Here is a 23,395-nt window from a genome sequence, read left to right as displayed (position 1 = left end):
ACAGTCTCACAGGTAATGTACCTTCTGCACAGATAGTGTTTACGAGTATTAATATATGTTAGGAAATACATATGAGAGCCTTGAGTTATCTGTGTCCAAAAGCAACTGATACTTAAAACTACATTCCACAGCTTATATGAAGACTGTTTGAAAGGAGATACACAAATATAAATAAGTATGCACTATAAATTCCTGTTGTTTATTTTATTTTATCTTTTTTTAAGATTTTATTTATTTATTTGAGACAGAGAGAATGAGAGACAGAGAGCATGAGAGGGAGGAGGGTCAGAGGGAGAAGCAGACTCCCCGCCGAGCAGGGAGCCTGATGCGGGACTCGATCCCGGGACTCCAGGATCATGACCTGAGCCGAAGGCAGTCGCTTAACCAACTGAGCCACCCAGGCGCCCCTGTTGTTTATTTTCTTTAAAGGAAGAGGGGCAGTAATGAATCTTTGAAGTTCATCATGGAAATCGTACAGCTCATGTGGATTTTTCAGATTTGAAATCAACAATTATGTAGCTTTTCCCAGAACTGAACGGGTTAAGACACTTTTTTTACTTCTGTGTGAGATTTCTTTGCAGAATTTAACAGATCTAATCTAAGGTTAAGGATATTGTTCTCAACTGATGATCAACTGGCTTACTCCTTCAAAGACCAAACTGCATCTTTCAAGTATTTGTATGGCTTTTTGACAAATGCATTGGTGTTCTCAAAAGGAACTCAGAAAGTGTGGAAGTTTAAGGACAAATCCATTATCACTGGAAGAGCAGCTAAAAAGATCATGCGTTGCTGATGACTAATCGAAAGCACCATTTTCATAAAGAATAGCACACAATTATTCTTCTATAATAAATAATATCATCTGATCCACATTTACTGACACCTCATAAGTACTAGGTACTGTGGTCTGCTACATGCTCTTATCAAAAGCAAAAATCAAAACACTGATGACTGAAGGAAGACTGTTTAAGGGATACAGAGTTTATTCTTTCCCTGGGTACTCTAAGGTCTACCCTTATCTTAACTTCCAAAAGATTTCTATCTCGAATAACATTAACTTAATCATTTGTAGAATTACCTCTACCGTATTATGCCCCAATTTTAAACAGAGACCACCATAGGAAAGTTAATTAAGTTTACACACAAATAAATTAATTAAAATAACATAAAATAAAAAGTTCATTAAAATAACATACACACAAAAACTGCATTTTTAAAATACATTACATCCCTTAGTGACTACATGTGAAAATTTTTTTCCTCAAAGTTAATCTGATGAAAACATTTTCTTGCAAAGGACTCCTAAGTTTCCACCTTTCCAACGTGTGCTGGTAATTCATTTTCCTTTATCTGCTGAGAAGCTTCAAGAAACTTGTTTTTTACCTTTTTTTTTTTTTTTTATAAAGTAAGGCTGATACAGAAAAAACTAGTGTAACCTTCACCCAGACACCCTGTAACCTTCACCCAAATCAGGAAAGAAATTTGCTAACCACCTCAGAAAACTCTTCACGACCCTTCTTTCTCCTCAAAAGTAACCGCTATTCTGATTTTACAGTAATCACTTCCTTACTTTTTAGTTTTATTAGCTGAGTGTGCATCCACAGAAAAGTTTAGTCCTGATGACCTATTGTTTTTCATTTCCTATGTCTGTTAAGTCTCAAGGCTTTATTTTTTTAGGGCAGCTTTAGGCTCACAGCAAAATTGAAGAGAATGTACAGAAAATTTTCTTTTAAAGAAAAAAAATATTTTATTTAGTTGACACAGAGAGAGAGATAGCGAGAGCAAGAACACAAGCAAGGGGGTGGGAGAGGAAGAAGCAGGCTTCCCGCCGAGCAGGGAGCCCGATGTGGGACTCGATCCCAAGACCCTGGGATCATGGCCTGAGCCAAAGGCAGACGCTTAATGATTGAGCCACCCAGGTGCCCCAGAAAATTTTCCATATACCTCCTACCCCCATGCACAGTCTTCTCCATCATCAACATCCCCCACCAGAGTGGTACTTTTGTTACACTTGATGAAACCACACTGACCCATCATAATCACCCAAGGTCCATAGTTTACATTAGGGTTCAGTCTTGGATGTTGTCCATTCTAGATTTGTACAAATGGATGACATGTATCCATCATTATAGTATGATACAGAATTATTTTCACTACCCTAAAAACCCTGTGCTCAGCCCATTCATCCTTCCTCAACCCTCTTTTTTCAGTCTCTTTTAATCTACAGGTTCCATCATCATTCTTTACAGTTTATCTGTTGAAGGACCTGGGATATATTTGACCTCTGTGTCCATATCCACTGATGCAAACTCATACAGCAGTTGAATATGTTTCTCTGTCCTCTGTTTCTCCTGCAAATTCCAAGTTCGATCAGACTCATGTTGAACTGATACTTTTGGCAAAATGAAAGATGATGCACTTTTCTTCCAACAGGAGGCAAATAATGTCTATTCTTTTTCTGGTTGTGATGTTAGCAGCCATTGATGTTCACTGCCTAGATTCAATAGTTCACTGGAAGTTATAAAATGCTGATATTCTAATTATATCATTTATTTTTCACATATTAGTGGGAACAGCTTTCCCATATCTACTGTTTTGTTAGCTACTGGTAGATTCACGTAGGAAAGGGAAAATAAATTGCTTCTTTTCCTGTATTACCAAATTAGGAGTAATGATGAATTGGTTCCCTATCATCCTCTCAAACTGACCACTTCCTTTCTACAATATCATCATTTACTTAAGGATTTAAGCATACTTGATGAGTTGCTTTCCATTCTTGAACCAAGAAAGGCTTCTCAAGTTATTTCTCCAGGCTTATTAAAATAACCCTAGAGTCTGTAACAGATTCTTTGCTATCTGGTATGACATATGTTCTAGCTCACCTTGTACATTTCTTGCCATAGACACAGAATCAACAATTTCACCTGAAAGATATGATTTCTTTTAAGGTGGAACAGTTTTCCAAGATTATAAAATGGGTGCTTTTATTCCCCCTATTCCTCTTCAGTGGTCATAGTTAGGAAATAAACATAACATATTTGTATGTATTTATCCATGTAGCATAAAATACCTAATGAGCTCATGCCAGTACTTCCAAGTAAAACTCAGAATTATCAGTTTTCCTTACTTAACCTCTAGAGTATTACATTTATTTCCTTTCACATTGAAAATCCTGCATATGCAAGGGCAATAGAATACACCCAATGATTACTCACTTAATCCAACATTAAACAGTCTCAAAAAAAAAACCAAAAAAACCTCAGTCTGAGTATTAATATCAATACACCGATATAGTTACTATGAAGAGTTTTACAAAAATTTTGTACGTACCCTCTATTCTCCCTCCAGTTTTTTATAGTGGTACTTTACCTTATCTAAAAATAATTGTTACATACTATACCCTCTCAATTTGAATCCTCCTTTAGTTTTCATACCACAAGTAATTATAATTTAATGTTCTTCATCAAACCTTTTTTGATATCTCACTCATCATTTTGGTGGTTTAAAGCTCAGACACTACCACATTTTCAGGAATGATTCAGGGAAATAGTTTTTTTTGACTTCCTGCGTGTTGGTAAGAGTGGCAGACTAGGAGAGAGTCAGTTGTGACGTATTTTTTTTAAAAACCTGCCTCACTTTTTTTTCACTCTTGAGTATCTTTAAAATATTACTCCATTTAATTCTGACGTGAAGTGAAACTGTGGGAAAGTCTGATGCTAATTCAATTTTCTTTCCTTTTAAGTAATTTATTTTAGAGGCCGAAAGAGTACTTTTTTTCTCTACAGAATAATTTTACTAGAATATGTCTTGGTGTTGTTTGTTTTGACTATTATTCTCAGGTACATAGTGTTTTCTTTTTTCTTTCTTTTTTTTTTTTTAAGATTTACTTATTTATTTGAGAGAGAGAGAGATAGCACACACAAGCAGGGAAAGGAGCGGAGGGAGAGGAAGACAATCTCAAGTGGACACCCCACTCAGCGTGGAGCCCACCGCAGGGCTCGATCCCACAACCCTGAGATTATGACCGGAGCCGAAATCAATAGTCAGGTGCTTAACCAGCTGAGCCACCCAGGTGCCCCCATAGTGTTTTCTTTCAAACTGAACTTTCAAATCTTGTTTTAAGCAACTTTTCCTGAATTATAGTTTTTCTTATGTATTCTATTCCCTTGCTTTGGTTATCTTCCTAAGAGGGTCTTTTATCTGTGTTGTTTCTTCTTTGACCATCTTCAATATTAGTCACTTCCTCTCCCACCCTTTTTACATTTTTACATTTCCTTTTGGTCTTCAAATTTTTCTTCCTTTTCAACTCCTGAAGATCTTTTCTGTTTATTCACTCTTATGTCCCTTCCAGTTTAACTATCTTTTCTCAAATAATTTTTCTTCTTTTATTTAGAATTCTTAGTTCTGTCATCTCATTTCTGAGCTTTTTTTTTTTTAAGTAGGCTCCACGCCCAGCATAGAGGCTCGAAGATCAAGACCTGAGCCGTGATCAAGAGTCGGACACTCAACTGACTGAGCCACCCAAGCATCCCTCATTTCTGAACTTTCTAATTTTAATTTGTTTGGTTTTTGACATGGGATATTGGTGTCTCAATTACTGATAGTGCATTTTTAAATGGAGGTTTGATCTGTTCTGTGGGCATATCCTTCTGGAGAGTTTTCTGTGTAAGGATATTAATCTGTTCCTCATTCTTTTGCTTTATAATAGTAATTTTTTCTTCAGGTTTATTGAGGTATAACTGACATAAAATTGAAAGATGTTTAAAATGTACATAGTGATGATGTAACACACATATAAATTGTAAAAGGATCCCATCTAGTTAATCATCACATCTCAAGCATTTTTGGTTTTTCTTTTTATCAGGGAGGAGGAAACACTTAAGTTCTATTCTCTTAGCAAATTTCAATTATACAGTACAGTGTTATCAACTATAAGTACAATGTTACATATTAAATCCTCAGACCTTATTCATCTTATATCTTAAAGTGTATATACCCTTTTACAAAAGCTCTTCCTATTTACTCTACCCCTCAACCCCTGGCAACCACTTTTCTTCTCCTTGTTTTTAGGAGTTTAACTTAAAAAAAAAAAAAAAAAGATTCCACATATATCTGATACCATGTAGTATTTGTCTTTATCTGGCTCGTTTCACTAAACCTAATGTCCTCAAGGTCCACCCATGTTATCACAAACAGCAGAATGTCCTTCCTTCTCATGGCTGAATGATATATACATTGCATTGAATATATACATACCACACATCTTCTTTGTCTATTCATCCATTGACAGACATAAATGTTTCCATGTACTGGGTATTATAAATAATGCTGCTATGAACATGGGAGTGCAGACATTTCCTCAAGATCCTATATTGATTTACTTTGGATATATACCCAAAAGTGGAATTACTGGATCACACGGTAGTAATATTTTTAATTTTTTGAGGAGCCTCCATACTGTTTTCCAATCTGGCTACACCTATATACAATCCCATCAACAGTGCAAAAGGGTTCCCTTTCCTCGACATCTTTGCCAATACTTAACTTTTTGATGACAAAAATTCTTTTTTTTTTTTTTTAAAGATTTATTTTTATTTATTTATTTGAGACAGAGAGAATGAGAGAAAGAGAGCACATGAGAGGGGGGAGGGTCAGAGGCAGAAGCAGGCTCCCTGCCGAGCAGGGAGCCCGATGCGGGACTCGATCCAGGGACTCCAGGATCATGACCTGAGCCGAAGGCAGTCGCTTAACCAACTGAGCCATCGAGGCGCCCTGATGACAAAAATTCTAAGAAATGTGAGGTGATAACTCACTGTGGTTTTAATTTGCATTTCTCTGATAATTAGTGATGTTGAGCACCTTTTCCTGTAGCTGACAGCCATGTGCAAATCCTCCTTGGAAAAACTAAACTAAATTCCTCTGTCCATTTTTTAATGAGATTTTTTACTATCAGGCTGTATGAGTTCTTTATATATTTTAGATATTAGCAACTTTTTCAAACATATAATTTACAAATATTTTATCCCATTCTGAATGCTGCCTTTTCATTTTGTTGATGGTTTCCTTTATTGTGCAGCTTTTTAGTTTGATCTAGTCCAACTTGTTTATTTTTGCTTTTATTGCCTTGTGTTGACAAATCCAAAAAATCAACACCAGTAATGATGTCAAGGAGCTTACCCTATGTTTTCTTCTAAGAGTTTTATGGTTTCACTTCTAAATTTAATTTTTTTTTTTTTAAGATTTTATTTATTTGCGAGAGAGAGAACGAGAGACAGAGAGCATGAGAGGGAGTGAGAGGGAGGAGGGTCAGAGGGAGAAGCAGACTCCCTGCCGAGCAGGGAGCCCGATGTGGGACTCGATCCTGGGACTCCAGGATCATGACCTGAGCCGAAGGCAGTTGCTTAACCAACTGAGCCACCCAGGCGCCCTTCACTTCTAAATTTAAGTCTTTAACCCATTCTGAGTTGATTTTTGCGTATGGTATAAGATACAGGTCTAATTTTATTCTTTTGTGCATCTGCCCGATTTTGCCAACATCGTTTATGGAAGAGACTATCCCTTCATTATTGTACATTCTTGGCTCCTCTGTCATAAATTAATTGTTTATATATGTACTAGTTTATTTCTGGGTTCTCTAATCTGTCCCACTGATCTATGTGTCTGTTTTTATGCCAATACCATACTGTTTTCATTACTGTAGCTTTGTAATGTAGTTTGAAATTAGGAAGCATGATGCCTCTAAGCTGTGTTCTTCCTGCTCAAAATTGCATTGGCTATTAGGGGGCTTTTGTGGTTCCATACAAATTTTAGGATTGTTTATTCTATTTCTGTGAAAAACTTGACAGGAATTTATTAAGAATTGCACTTAATCTGTAGCTGGCTTTGGGTACTATGGAGATTTTAACAAATTAATTCTTCCAACCATGAGCACGGATTATCTTTCCATCTATTTGTGTCTTCAAATTTCTTTCATCAGTGCCTTATAGTATTCAGGGTACAAGTCTTTCACTTCCTTGGTTAAATCTATTACCGTGTGCTATATACATATATTTTTTGATGCTATAGTAAATACAATTGTTTTCTTAGTTTCTCTTTCTGATAGTCTGTTACTAGTGTATAGAAATGCAATTAATTTTTGCATATTGATTTTGTATCATATACCTCTACTGAATTTATTAATTTTAATAGTTTTGTGGTGGTTTTATAATTATCTATATACAACATCATATAACATAACATGTAACTGCAAATACAGACAGTTTTACTTAATCTTTCATTTATGGATGCTGTTTTATTTCTTTTTCCTGCCTAAGTGCACTGGCTAAGACCGTCAGTACTAAGCTGAATAACAGCAAGAATGAGTGAGCATCCTTATCTAGTTTGGATCTTAGGAAAAAAAGCTTTCAGCTTCTCACTTTTGAGTATAGTATTAGCTGTGGGTCTGTCATATATAATTTTTATTATGTTAAGGTACGTTACCTCTATACTCATTTTGTTGAGACTTTTAACATGAATGAATACTGAATTTTGTCAATGGAATATATGCCACTTGATCATGGTGTATGATCCTTTTAATGTACTACTGAATTTGGTTTGCCAGTATTTGTTAAGGATTTATGCATCTATATTCATTAGGAAGACTGGCCTGTAATTTTTTCTTTTTTTAAAAATTTTTTACTGTTATGTTAATCACCATACATTACGTCATTAGTGTTTGATGTAGTGTTCCATGATTCATTGTTTGTGTATTACACCCAGTGCTCCATGCAGAACGTGCCCTCCTTAATACCCATCACCAGGCTAACCCATCCTCCCATGCCCCTCCCCTCTAGAACCCCCAGTTTGTTCCTCAGAGTCCACTGTCTCTCACGGTTTGTCTCCCCCTCCAATTCCCCCGCTTCATTCTTCCCCTCTTGCTATCTTTTTTAAATATATATTGTATTATTTGTTTCAGAGGTACAGATCTGTGATTCAACAGTCTTGCACGATTCACAGTACTCACCGTAGCACATACGCTCCCCAATGTCTATCACACAGCCACCCCATCCCTCCCACCCCCTACCATGCTAGCAACCATCAGTTTGTTTCCTGAGCTTAAGAATTCCTCATACCAGTGAGGTCATATGATACATGCTGTAATTTTTCTTTCTTATAGGTTCCTTGTCTGGTTTTGCTATCAGGGTAATATAATAGCCTCATAAAATGAGTAAGAGTTCCCCCCTCTTCTGTTTTGTGTAAGATTTTAAGAAGGATGGGTATTAATTCTTCTTCAAGTGTTTGGTAGAGTTCACCAGTGAAACAGTCTGGTCCTAGACTTTTGTTTGTTGAAGCTTTTTGATTACTAATTCAATCTCCTTACAAGTAATTGGTCCATTCAGATTTTTTTTTTTTAAGATTTTATTTATTTATTTGACAGAGAGAGACACAGCAAGAGAAGGAACACAAGCAGGGGGAGTGGGAGAGGGAGAAGCAGGCTTCCCACAGAGCAGGGAGCCCTATGCGGGGCTCAATCCCAGGACTCTGGGATCATGACCTGAGCCGAAGGCAGATGCTTAACAACTGAGCCACCCAGGCACCCCTCCATTCAGATTTTCTGTTTCTTCATGATTAAGTCTTGATAGGCTGTATGTTTCTAGGAATTTATTCATTTCTTCTAGGTTGTTTGATTTGTTGGTGTATACTTGTTCATAGTAGTGGTCTCTTCTGATCCTTTGTATTTGTGTGGTATCAGCTGTAATGTCTTCTCTTTCACTTCTGATTTTATTTGTCTTTTTTTCTTGTTAAGTCTAGCTAAAGGTTTGTCTATTTTGTTCCACTCTTCAAAAAGACCTCTTAATCAGACAGATCTTTTCTATTGTCTTTATAGTCTCTATTTCATGAATTTCCACTCTGATTCTTTGGTATTTCCTTCCTTCTGGCAACTCTGGGCTTAGTTTCTTCTTCTTTATCTAGTTCTTTGTGGTATAAATTTAGGTTGTTTGAGATACTTTGTTTCTTAATGTAGTCATTTATTGCTAGGAACTTCCCTCTTAGAACTGCTTTTGTTGTATCCTATATGTTTTGGAATATTACATTCCCATTTTCATTTGTCTCAGACATTTCTTTATTTCCCTTTTGATTTCTTCCTTGACCCACAGATTGTTCAGGAAGATCTTGTTTAATCACCATATATTTGTAAATTTTCCGATTTTCTTTTTTTTAAATTAAGGAATAATATATATTATGTTTGTTTCAGGTGTACAATATAAGCATTTGATATTTGTATATATTTTAAAATGATCACTACAATAAGTCTAGTTAACATCCATCACCATACATAGTTACAGAGTATTTTTCTTATAAGGAGAACATTTAACATTTACTCTTAATAACTTTCAAGTATGCAGTATAGTATTATTAACTATAGTTGCCATGCTGTACATTACATACCCTGGACTTATTTATTTTATAATTAAAGTCTGGACCTTTTTCTTTTGACTCCTTTCATCCATCCTTTGGCCATGCCCCACTCCCTGCCTCTGGCAACCACCAATCTGTTCTCTGTATCTATGAGCTTGGTGGTTTTTTGTTTTGTTTTCTTTTGTTTTTTTCAGTTTTTTTTAGATTCTACATACAAATGAGTTCAGTATTTGTCTTTCTCTAACTTCTTTCACTTAGCATAATGCTCTCAAGGTCCATCCATGTTCTTTCAGATGGTAAGATTTCATTCTTTCTTATTCCTGAATAATATTCTTTTTTGGAATTCAAACATTTTCTTCATCCATTCATCCATCAAAGGATACAGGTTGTTTCCATATCTTGGCTATTATAAATAATGCTGCAAAGAACATGGGGGTGCATATATATTTTTAAGTTAGTGTTTCTGTTTTCTTCAGATAAATACCCAGAAGTGGAATTGCTAGATCACATGGTAGTTCTTTTTTTTTTTTTATTTTTCCCTTTTGAGGAACCTCCATACTGTTTTCCACAGTGGCTGTGCCAGTTTGCATTCCCACCAACAGGGCACAAGAGTTCCCTTTTCTCCACATCCCTGCCAACACTTATTTCTTGTCTTTTTCATACCAGCCATTCTAACAGGTATGAGGTGATAACTTCCCACTTTTCTTAATGTAACAGATTTCTACTTTCATACCACTGTGGTCAGAAAAAACACCTGATATGATTTCAACCTTCTTAAATTTATTAAGACTTGTTTGTGGACTAACATATGACCTATATTGGAGAATGTTTCATATGCACTTGAGAAAAATGTGTATTCTGGTACTACTGGATGGAGTGTTTTGGTTTTTTTTTTTTAAAGATTTTATTTATTTATGTGACAGAGACAGAGATAGCGAGAGCAGGAACACAAGCAGCGGGAGTGGGAGAGGGAGAGCAGGCTTCCCGCCGAGGAGGGAGCCCGATGTGGGACTCGATCCCAGGACCCTGGGATCATGACCTGAGCCGAAGGCAGACGCTTAACGACTGAGCCACCCAGGCGCCCCTGGATGGAGTGTTTTTAAATGTCCCTTAAGTCCACCTGGCCTAACAGGTAATTTAAGGCCAATGTTTCCTTATTGATTTTCTGCCTAGGTGATCTACTTGTTGTTTAAAGTGGGATATTGAAGGCCCCTACTATTGTTGCATTGCTTTCTATTTCTCTCTTCAAATCTGTTAATATTGACTTTACGTCATTTAGGCACTGTGATGTTGAGTGTATGAATATTTACAAAGTTATATCCTCTTATTGGACTATCCCCATTATCATTATGTAATAAACCCTCTTTGTCTCTTGTTACAGTCTGTGGCTTAAAGTCTATTCTGTGTGATAGCAGTATAGCTACCCCTGCTTCCTTTTGGTTTCCATTCACATGTACTATATCTTTTCATCCCCTCACTTTCAGAGTGTGTGTTCTCTTAAAGTGGTCTTGTGTTTTTACCCATTCAGCCACTCAACATGTTTTCATTAAAGAATTTAGTCCGGGGGCGCCTGGGTGGCTCAGTCATTAAGCATAAGCCTTTGGCTCAGGTCATGTTCCCAGGGTCCTGGGATCGAGCCCCACATTGGGCTCCCTGCTCGGCAGGAAGCCTGCTTCTCCCTCTCCCACTCCCCCTGCTTGTGTTCCCTCTCTCGCTGTGTCTCTCTCTGTCAAATAAATAAATAAAAGAATTTAGTCCATTTCTATATAGTTATTGATAGGTATAGACCTAATACTGTCATTTAGTTCATTGTTTTCTGGCTGTTTTGTATTCTCTTTGTTCCTTTGTTCTTCTCTTGCTCTCTTTGTGATTTGAATTTCTCTAGTAGTATGCTTAGATTCCTATTAATCTTTTCTATATATACTGATTTTTTGCTTTTGGTTATTACCAGGAGGCTTACATAAGACATTGATCCCAGCAGGGTTCAGTGCAGAGGAAACAATCAGAAACACCCATGTCCCAATATTCTCCTGTAGGAAATCTATTTCCCTGAAAGAAGCCTGAGGTCAGGCTTCTAATTTAGCAGACATCCAGGGGCTGACGGCAACCCTCCCAGGAGACCAGGGAAGTCTGCAGATACCACCTCCACCTTTTCTCTCTAGCCTAATCCAAATCTCCAGTATCTCCACACAATCAGCTTATACGCACATCTGATGCCCCAGCTTTTACAAATGCCACCCAAAGGAAGGGTCCTGGATCACCTGTCTCTGAAGGCCAATGGGGCTTGCATTCATAATTTGCACAGGACTGTAGCAATGAAGTAGTTCTTAAAAATGGTAAAATAGCAACCTCTTCAGTGGCTATATACCTGGGTCCAGTGCAGAGGGAGCAGGCAAAAATGTCCATCTCCGAGTCTCTCCCTGGAAGGCCCCTAACTATATACTTTCCCAGTTACTGCATGGGGGATCCAGCTTCCAATCAACCTACATCTAGGTGCTGTGATCCTCTCCTTTGGAACACTTAACAAATCTTGGCACACCCTCAACTACTGGGAGCCACTAAGAATAAAGGCAGTTTGGGCAATCACAAAAATTTGAGAGACAACCAAGCACTCAGGCCAGGCTGTTAATAAGGTTCATCTCCTACAGAATACCATTCCATCAAGACTGGGAAAGGAGCTTTTTTATCTAATGCATAGAAACCAACAAAAAGAGTCAAGAAAAATGAAGAAACAAAAGAACATGTTCCAAACAAAAGAGCAAGATAAAACTTCAGAAACAGACCTTAATGAAACAAAGATACATGATTTACTTGATAAAGAGTTCAAAATAACAGTCATAAAGATGCTCACCAAGGTGAGCAGAACAATGCATGAACAAAGTGAGAATTTCAATAAAGAGACAGAAGATATAGGAAAGCACCAAAAAAATCAAAGAGGGAAAGAACACAAACCGAACTGAAAAATTCAATAGAGAGGTTCAACAGACTAGATCAAGTAGAAGAAAGTATCAGCAAATTCAAAGACTGGGCAATAGAAGTCATCCAAAGAAGCAGAAAGAAAAAAGAATAAATATGAAAATACCTTAAGGGACTTTTAGGAGACCATCAAGTAGACCACCACTCACATGATAAGGGTCCCAGAGAAAGAGGATAAAGCGAAAGGGACTGAAAGTTTACTGAAAGAAAATGTCCCCAAACTGCCCTAACCTGGGGAAAGAATTAGACATCCAGATATAACCCATAAACTTTCAAATAAGATGAATCCCCAAAAAACCCATATCAAGACATACTGTAATTCAAATATCAAAAGTTAAAGACAAAAAAGAGTATCTTAAAAGCAACAGGAGAAATAGAACTTGTTTCACACAACTGAATCCCTGTAAGACCATCAGTATATTTTTCAGCAGGAACTTTGGAGGCCAGAAGGGGGTGGCAAAATATATTCAAAGTGCCAAGGTGAGAGGGTGGCAACTGCCAACCAAGAATACTCTACCCAGCAAAGCTGTCTGAACGGAAAGAGAAATAAAGAATTTGAGACAAGGAAAAGCTGAAGGAGTTAATCACTACTAGATCAGCCTTATAAGAATTGTTAAGGGGACTTCCCCAAGCTGAAACAAAAGTGTGCTAATTAATAACAAGAAAACATGTAAGTATAAATCTTACTCATAAAAAGGTAAATACATGGTTAAATTCAGAATACTCTAATTTTGTAATACTGGTGGGTAAATCACTTACAAATCTAGTATGAAGGTCAAAAAATTATAGTAAAAATAACTATAATGTATTAATGGAGAAACAAGGTGAAAAGATGTAAATTATGACATCAGAAACATTAAATGTGGGAGGGAGAGTAAAAATTATAAAGCTTAAGATGCAAAGTTGTTATTAGCTTAAAATACTGTTAAAATGTAAGATGTTCTTTATAATAACCTTAAATGGGATTTTTACCTTGATACTGCTGTGTGTCTCATGTTTATGGATAATTAGTTTTCCTGAATTTTTAGAAGAAGGTGTTGTTCAAGGTAGTTTTTCCAACTTTACAGAATTCACTCTTCTATTGTTTTCATGTAATGTTAAACAATATGGTAGTTTCCTTTCTGAGAACTCCCAGCTGTTATCTGAACCTTCGCTTTTCTTCCTCTTTTGATCCTCTAATTTTCCCTGTTCTGCTCAATTCTGATGCTACTATGGTATTCAATTTTGTTTCCCTTCAGTGCAGTACCCTGTGCTGGTAGAGATTTCTAGCAGCTTCATTTCAAGAATTCTTTGGAGCCAAATTGTTCTATCCTGTCTTTACAATGAACACACTGTACTTGGCTGATACTGGAGTGGGCACCAACCCCCCCGCCACCTCATTTCAGCTGCTGCTCTTAATATAGTCCACCACATTGTCTAGTAAATAGTTGAGGCTATTTTGGAGGTCTCCTGTTTTTAAGTTCTATGAAATGCCCCACTCAACTCTCTCTGCTTACTCTTGCACAAACAGTAATACTAGGGAGGTCTTGTAGCTGTTAGTGGTCTGCTCTTATCTGCTTTTATTTCTGGATGCCTGAGGTTGGTTTTATGGTATGTTTTTGGATTTGCTATCTAGTTTCATTAGTTTTTGTGTGAGTATTCCAAGGAAGTAAAAAAAACAATGATACGGCCAGATTTACTTCCTACCATCCCTCTTAAAGCCAAATTTGAAGTTCAAACAAAGCAATTATGTTTTATATTCATCATATATTTATTACTTCTCTTGACTTATTTCTACTTATTTTTAAACCTTCTTGTTGTCTTTTCATTCTTTTTTAAAACAAGGCAAAAAAAATACTCCCAACTCCATAATTACAAAAACTTTATTTTAATAAATGCTTTAACTCATGATTTTCAATACTTCTAAATGCTTCCTGATTCACAGTTCAGATAATTCACAAATGTTTACACTTGGAAAAAATTCCTTCAACTACCTAAGACTCTAATTCTGCTGAGACCTTAAGAATGAGACCACCAGAAACCAAAATAATCAAACACAAGAACATATATAGATAGTGCCCTTAAAATTCTGAACATGATCTGACTAGAAATTCCATGTTTATGTATTATAACTTTGTCTTCCTTGAATATTGGTGTGTAGCATGCATTCAGATTTTTTCCTAGTCCTGAGGGCAGCAAACTATGGCCCACTGACTTTTCATATGTTCTGTAAATAAAGTTTTACTAAAACACAGCTCTGCCCCTTCCGTTATGTACTATCTGCAGCTGCTTTCACACCTCAACAGCAGAGGTTAAGTAGTTGCAACAGAGATCTTATGACCCACAAAGCCTAAAATATTTACTATCTGGCCCTCTCCTAGTCTAGAGATATATCAAATGAGCTTCCCTGAGCAGCACCTGGGGGCTCTATGGATAATTCTGAGTAGAATGAATGTTGTGCTAGGTGTCCAGCACACTGCAGGATGTGTAGCATCTCTGGCCCCCCATAAACTAAAGCTAAAATGTCAGCAGCACTCCCACTCCTCATTAACCAAAATTTCCCACACTCTGGGAGAGAGCAGAAATACAATCCCTGTTTAAGAATCACTAAAGAACTAAATTAGCTCAGAGTAAAGAAAAAGAAAATATAGTCTGTAAATTCTAAATCCTACCAAGATAGATGAAAATGTAGTTTACCTTCTTTTAAGAGCAAACTAAAAGTCTCCTCTTCTTCCTCTTTGACACTCAGCCAAAAATACATTAATTTCTTCTTAATAAAGTTAGGCTTTATAATTTGATTATGATATCAAAACACCATGATGTTTACTTAAAATTTAAAATTAAATTTATGAGGCCAGCTTACCTATTTGTTCCATCCAGATTTGATTTGTGGATGAAATTGAGTTTTGCATCTGCCCAATAAAGCTTCTGTTCCTCATAATCCAAAGTCAGTCCATTTGGCCAGTAAATTTCAGTGTTTATTATAATGAAGCGACTTGAACCATCCATTCCAGCACGTTCTATCTTTGGTACTTCTCCCCAGTCTGTCCAATACATGAACCTAAAAACCATATAAACAAATAAACCCATGATATAAGCAGGTTAACAGCCAAGTATTTTATAATTATCACAATTAGACAAGGAAAGCTCTCTCAGGAACACTAAAACTGAAACCCTTAGAAATTATCAAAATTTTAATAATCTACCTTTTTGTCACCACCACGGTAATAACTGATTTAGGCAAGCATCATCCAGCAAGCAAAAAACTATGTGATCAAAGTTTACTGAGAAAAAGGGTATTTACACTGTCTCAATGTATCTCCCCACAGATTATTTATTAAGGACAAAAGGGAAAATGGTATAAGCACATCATCTAAGTTAACATCATCAATGAGAGAGGGACCAAACTGGTGTCATGTATGTGGTGCACTGGGCAAGAACAAACCATCTTTCATGCAGATTCTCTTACATAGTATTCCTGCCAAAAAAATGTATAACCTGAACAAAATTATGAGGAAAGGGAGAAAACCAAATTGAGGAACCTTCTAGAAAACAAGTGGTCTTTGAAAATATCAGTGTCACAAAAGTCAAAGGATGGCCGAGAAACAATCTAGATTAGAGAGGAATAAAGAGACATGGCAACTATAAAGTGCATGATTCTGGACTGATCAGTTGAGGGAAATGCTATGAAGACATTATTGGGAAACCTGGCAAATCTGAGGGACTGTCAAATTATATAACAGCTGTGTACTGATGTTAATTTCCTGAATATGATCACAAGTTAGGGTATATAGGATTTCATAGTACCATTTTTGCTTCTATTCTACAAGTTTAAAATTTTTTTCAAAATAAAAAAAAATGGAAGTCTATTATTAATAGTCTCATACCAGAGGTAAAAACAAAATTTTCCTTGTTAAAGGTAAAACTCTTAGTGTGTTATATTTCATGGAGTAGGTTCCATGAAATATAACTCCGATCAAGACCTGAGCTGAGATCAAGAGTCGGATGCTTAACCAACTGAGCCAACCAGGTGCCCTAAAGACATATTTTTTAAAGGTAATGAGGGTACTATGAACTAGATATGATGTACTCGGTAAATGTGTTCACACACAATTGGAATTCAAGTAGAAATTTTACTCAAAAAATTGGGTGAAATGGTAATACTAAAATTATTCCACTTGTACAAATATATATTTCATATAAACTGCTTACTCAGTGAAATTATGGGAAGAGAATAGCAGGTAGGGAATAACATACTTCCTAGACACGAGGCATTGTGCTAATGGTTTTACATGTATTATCTCACTTAGGCAGTGTCATGAAATATTATTTGTCCATCACTGTATTTCAGATGAAACAACTCAGTATATTGCTCAAAGTCACAGAGCTAGTAAGTGCAGAAATTCAAACCTACATCCCCAGATTCCAAAGTCAATTCTTATGCCACAGGTCAGAGCCCTGATCTATAAGGAAGAGAAGGCAAAGTGTTCCCTAAAATGAGGATAATGACTGGATATTGTCCAGAATGAGGAGCAGGGGAATGGTTAGATTTATATAAGATAAAACTATATAAAAAAGCAAGCCAGACAATTTTAGACCACGTTAAAATTTTGGGTTTTTATTCCGAGAGCAACATAAAGACACTTGAAGATTTTTTTTTTAAAAGATTTTATTTATTTATTTATTTGACAGAGAGAGAGAGATAGTGAGAGCAGGAACACAAGCAGGGGGAGTGGGAGAGGGAGAAGCAGGCTTCCTGTCGAGCAGGGAGCCCGATGTGGGACTCGATCCCAGGACCCTGGGATCATGACCCGAGCCGAAGGCAGACGCTTAATGACTGAGCCACCCAGGCGCCCGACACTTGAAGACTTTTAAGATTGGAGGTGAAATGACTGGCTTTGTGAAGTTTGGGGGAGTAGGGCAGCTGAGGAAGAAGAAACTGGCTACAGTGTAGAAAAAGACTAGAGGAAAACTAAAAAGAATACACAGAGGCTCTCCTCTAAACCAAAGTAAAAATAGGAAAAGATGGTCAAAAAGAATTAAAGTCTCTGAAACATGATCAAAGGATAAACAACAAAATGAGAAGCATTTACTAAAGAAAATGAACTAACTCTCAGGAGGAAATGTGATAATTCAGCCATAAGGTACTCGCACCACCATCCATGCTGCTAGGTTTATGGCACAAAAGCCCTACCCCGAGCAGACATGGCAGACCCTAAAGATTGGCAGCTACATGGCCCTGCAAGAGGATGCTGACTTTATTTGAAGTAATGGAAAAATCTATACGCCCAGGAATGTTGTCAAAAATAAGAGTGCTCTCGGGGCGCCTGGGTGGCTCAGTTGGTTAAGCTGCTGCTTTCGGCTCAGGTCATGATCCCAGGGTCCTGGGATCGAGCCCCACGTCGGGCTCCCTGCTCAGCAGGGAGCCTGCTTCTCCCTCTCCCTCTGCCTGCCTCCCTGCCTACTTATGCTATTTCTCTGTCAAATAAATAAATAAAATCTTTGAAAGATAAATAAAAAAAATAAGTGCTCTCCATGGCAAACAATTAGGGAGGGCTATTATCCCAAGCAATACTGGTCCAAAAAGTGTAAATGTAATGTAGGTAAATTTTAATTTTTTTTAACAAATACAAGACTTTACACTAGATACTTCACAAAAGAAGATACATGAATAGCCAAATGGCACATAAAAAGATGTTCAATTTCATCAATCATCAAGGAAATTGGAACTATAGTAACAAAAAATAAAATATAAAATAAATAAAACCACAATAACATACCAACTCCACACTCATTAGAAAGGCTGACATTTAAAAGACTAAAAATACTAAGTGTTGTGACGAGCAACTGGAACTCTCGTACACCACTAGTTTAATCACTTTGGAAAACAGTTCGGCAATTTCTTATAAAGTTAAATGTACATTTAACTCTATGAAACAGCAATTTCACTTTTAGGTATTTATCCAAGAGAAATAAAAACATATCCACTCAACAACTACGCATGCAAATTCACAGAAACTTTATTCATAACAGCTAAAAATTAGAAACAACACAAATATCCATTAATAGGATGATATACAAACTCTGGTATATTTATACAATGGAATACTACTTAGAAATACAAAAAAAAGTAACTATTCTTACATTCAACAAGGATGAATTTTTAAAATTAAGCTGAACAAAAGAAGCCAGACTCAAAAGAGTAGCTACTTCATGACTCTATTATATGAAGTTCTAGATTCAGCAAAACTAATCTATAGTGATAGAAATCAGATCAGTAGTTACTAGGGCAGAAACAGAGGTTGACTTGAAAGGGACTAGGACAGCTTCCTGGAGTGAAGTGATGGAAAATTTGGTGGGGGGGAGTAATGGTAAACAAATACATTTATCAAAACATCAAACTATAAATATAAAAATATGCATATTTCTGCATATAAATTATATCTCAATAAAGTTGCCTAAAACATAAATAAGAAACAAGAGATGATTTTTAAAAGCTAATTCAAAAGTACCTTCTTTTCTGTTCCTAGCTTGCCCAGAGTTACTCCCTCCTAGGTGCTCCTATAGCACGTTTCACTGTGCTATAGTACTTATCACACTTTGTATATAAATTATGAAGAACTCATATGCACTGAACATCAGCAGTTTGCACACTATCAAGATGGATACAGCAATAAGTGGTGTTGTCTATTCTGTATAATATAATTTAGATACGTTTCACAATTGTCATTAACCTAAGTAAGCATTAAACTTATAAATAAGAATCCAGTGTCTAGTTTATGGTGAAATAAAAAGTTAACAAAATTATTTAGCTCAACAAGAATTTTAGTACTAAAATTATTTACATGCTGCTGCTTATCAAAGCTAATAGATAACCCTCACATTACTTAACAGTAAAAAAATACATCAGGTCATGTTACTTCAAGGATAAAGGCTTCAAACACAAAGAGGGAAACTGAGACATCTGTTAAGAGGAGAATCTGATTAAAGTTTAGAATTTTTAAGTGAATTTTGCAGATATTTTCATTTGTTCAAATATTTAAAATGCAAAATAAATTTTATCTATAGTACTAAAATTTCCATGTTATTTGATTAACATTTAAATTAAAAACTCATTACAAATTTAATATAGAAAGGGAATGAGGCACAGGAAGTAGAAAAACACAGAAGTGTTTTATAAATTGCCAAGATATTATTCAATTTTTTAAAATGTACTAAGTACCTATTAGGAGCTAAGCATCATCCTTGACATAATACAAAAATAAGCAAGGCAAAACAATTGCCCCTATGAAAATTGCATCCCAAGTTAGGAGTGATAAATGTAGCATGAGATGTATGAACAGGGTGCTATGAGAGTACAAGGAAGTGATACCCAATCAAGCTAGTAAATGTTAAGAGTTGTCAATAAAAGCTTACCAGAAGAACAATACTTTTATTTAGGCAGTTGCCAAAATGAGAAACAGCATTCCAGGAAGAAGACATAGCATATGCAAAAGACATCAGAAGCACGACACGTTCAAGAACCAGCAAGAAGATCAACAGAGCTGCAGCATACAGTGTATCTGCCATGGGGGACACCAGGCAAAAAAAGAAGTCCCACAGAAGGGACCTATTCTGCTATACAAAGAATTTGAACTGTATAACCTACAGGTGGTGAGAAGGTACTTAAGACTGTAAGCAGAAAAGTAAAATGGTTAAGATTATCCTTTTAGTCACTGGTGATAACACTGAGGGACTGGCTAGAGGGGGAAGAAATTAGAGAAAGAAAATTAAAGCACAAAACTTCTGAAATATTCCAAGTGAGAACTAATGAAGACAAAAGTTGAAAGATGGATCAGTGTGGGAGAAGAAAGATAAACGAGAGAGAGTAGGATGGCTCTCAAGAGTTGGCAAATGTGAATGAGTCCATGTTGGTGTCATTCAACAAAATATGGAATACAGACAGTTTAGGGGGCAACATGATGACTTCAGATAAGAATGAAATGAGTATCTTCACCTCACTGTTTTTCCTTATATATCCAAAGAACCAGTCGATCGAGTAAAAGAAAAACTAGTGTAAAAACTAAAGGAAAGTAGGATAGAAAAGGTAAATAAAATTAAAAGGATGTTAATAGTCAAAGAAAGTTGGACTACAGTAATAGGGCAAAAGAAACTGCAATAAAAAGCTGCATATGAAACCAAACCAGCCCCAAAGTATAAGAGTCATTAGGAACATAATGGGACAGATACATGGTGAAATTTTACAACCAGTGGAAAAAAAAATTCTAATGAGAGTGAAAAGAAAAGGTATCATGCAAAATTCATACATCCTTCCTCTTCCTGATCCCTGAGCCAGTTCCACCTTATACTGGTTAAGTAAACTGGGCTTTTATGTGAAGAGGAGGTTGGAGATTTCAAGGATATGTTTCCTGATAGAACTACAAAGAAAAAATGAACTGTGACGAAGTCTGCTGTAATTCCACGCTTCCCCTCTACTTGATTATTTGTGTTGGTATCGTATTTTAATAATAAGTGACGATTAATAAGATAGTGAAAGCATTCATTTTAGAGGATTTGTCTTTAAAGAAAATGTACAGTAATCAGATAAAAAACATTCTATTGAGGGACAAGAAAGAACATGGAGATGGCTTTGCAGTGACAATATCCATCATAACAGAATTCTACATGTATAAACTGGTTATCCCAGAGAAAATTAGATTGCTAAGAATGATCCTTAAATGCCCAGTCTAGGTGATTAATTTTTAAAGGTTAGTGGACATAATACAAAGAATATATTTAATTCAGAAATAACATTGGTATACCACTACTAGAAGATAAAGCTTATAAACCTGGGAATAAACAACATACTAAATCAATTTAATTCCCTACTATTATCAAAGAAATCGCTAGCTATAGTACAGGCATACTTGGTTAGATTACATTTTGCAGATATCATGTTTTTTACAAAATGAAGGTTTGTGACAACACTGCATCAATAAAGTCTACTGGAACTGTCTTCCAACAGAATCTGCTCACTTCATTGTCTGTGTGTCACATTTTAGAAATTCTCCCAACATTTCAACTTTCCATCATTATTATATTTGTTATGGTGATCTGTGATCAGTGATTATGACTGGCTCAAAGTTCAAATGATGATTAGCGTTTTTTAGCAACAAAGTATTTTTTAATTAAGGTACATATACAGTTGGTTTAGACGTAACACTACTGCACACTTAACAGACTAGAGGATAGTGTAAATATAACTTTATATGCATTGGGAAAAGTTCCCCTGACTCACTTCATTGTGATATTCACTTTATTGCTGTCATCTGGAACCCCCAATATCTCCAAATTATGCATTTTCCCAAATTGCTGTTATCTACAATCCTCTTTCTGAAGAAATCGTAAGTGATGCATTTTGAGCTCCTCTAAATATAATAATGATGATATATTAACTGTCTGGAATGCCTCTCTCCTCCTTCTATACTCTCATAAATATCCTAATTCTTCAGAAGAGTTCAAATGTCACCACACCTTGGTGAAGCATTTCATGACACCCTCAAGCACACTCTCCTCTGTACATTTCAAATAATACAATATTAGGACTGATTACACATTTCCCACCCCTTTTTATTCCAGGTCCTTGTTTTATTTATTGTTGTATCTGCTATCCTAAAACAATCTCATATAATGGCAAGTGTATTTACAGTCAGCATTCAGATGCTTAGTAATGGTCTGTACTCACCTGCTCTTGGGCCATTCTGTATGTGTGTATTACTACAGAGAGCATTGCCTTAAAAATTAAAGGCAGAATTTTATTTTAATGAATACCATTATTCTTCTACTATGCTCCAGTTACAAACTGTTTGCTATTCCTTGAATGTGCAATGGCATGAGAGTCTGGCACATAGTGTTCCTACTGACTAAAAGCTATTACCCATTCCCATACCTTGTCTCCCTGGAAAACAACTGCTCAGCTAGAAAATGCCAACCTGGAAATAGCCCCCCAAATAAAACTGAGTACTCTCTCCTTTGTTCCCCCACTGTACAGATTTCTATAGCAATACTTGTAAAGCTTTACTGCAACAATATTTCCGTAAATTTAAAACTGGTTTATACCTAATCTATTTTTAGATAGTTAAATTAGTCTATTTAGTAGAGAGTCTACTAATATAACTTGTCTATTCTGTACACGTTTTGCTACTAGGGCACCTCAGAGGGTATACTAGAATATCCCATCACCCAAAGCCAGAAGCTCTACATAGATAGCTTCACTGACTTTTTCTTAATGGTCTGGTAGAGAGAATTTCTTTTTTCAAGATAAAATTACTTCAGTCATGCCTTTAATTACTGTCTGATATATTACAGGAATCTGGAAATTAGTTTTTGAGGAGAAACTTGCCCTTACGCTATTTCCTCAGTTCACTTCTCAAGCTCATCCTTTTTTTTTTTTTAATTTTATGTTATGTTAGTCACCATACATTACATCATTAGTTTTTGATGTAGTGTTCCACGATTCATTGTTTGCGTATAACACCCAATGCTCCATTCAATATGTGCCCTCCTTAATACCCATCACCAGGCTAACCCATCCCCCATGGCCCCCCTCCCCTCTAAAACCCTCAGTTTGTTTCTCAGAGTCCATAGTCTCTCATGGTTCATCTCCCCCTCCCATCCCCCCCCTTCATTTTTCCCTTACTATTTTTTTTTAACATATAATGTATTATTTGTTTCAGAAGTACAGGTCTGTGATTCAACAGTCTTACACAATTCACAGCGCTCACCATAGCACATACGCTCCCCAGTGTCTATCACGCAGCCACCCCATCCCTCCCACCCCCTACCATGCCAGCAACCCTCAGTTTGTTTCCTGAGATTAAGAACTCCTCATCAGTGAGATCATATGATACTTGTCTTTCTCTGATTGACTTATTTCACTTATCATAATACCCTCTAGTTCCATCCACATCATTGTAAATGGCAAGATTTCATGCCTTTTGATGGCTGCATAATATTCCATTGCATATATATATATATATATATATATATATATATATATATA

The 23,395-nt window shown here is 36.2% G+C and overlaps 1 protein-coding gene across 1 annotated transcript in view; it reads right to left on the bottom strand.

The window, feature by feature from the left end:
• The window catches only part of LRP6 (LDL receptor related protein 6), a 174,612-nt gene that overhangs the window by 92,597 nt on the left and 58,620 nt on the right, over positions 1 to 23,395 (bottom strand). The window contains exon 3 of the mRNA XM_021690515.1: positions 15,218 to 15,415. Within this exon, the coding sequence (XP_021546190.1) occupies positions 15,218 to 15,415 (198 nt within the window). The remainder of the gene's footprint in view (positions 1 to 15,217; positions 15,416 to 23,395) is intronic.

The sequence above is a fragment of the Neomonachus schauinslandi genome, chromosome 5 (assembly GCF_002201575.2).
Source record: "Neomonachus schauinslandi chromosome 5, ASM220157v2, whole genome shotgun sequence".
In the NCBI taxonomy this organism is placed as follows: Eukaryota; Metazoa; Chordata; class Mammalia; order Carnivora; family Phocidae; genus Neomonachus; species Neomonachus schauinslandi.
This window is presented reverse-complemented; position numbering and strand designations above follow the sequence as displayed.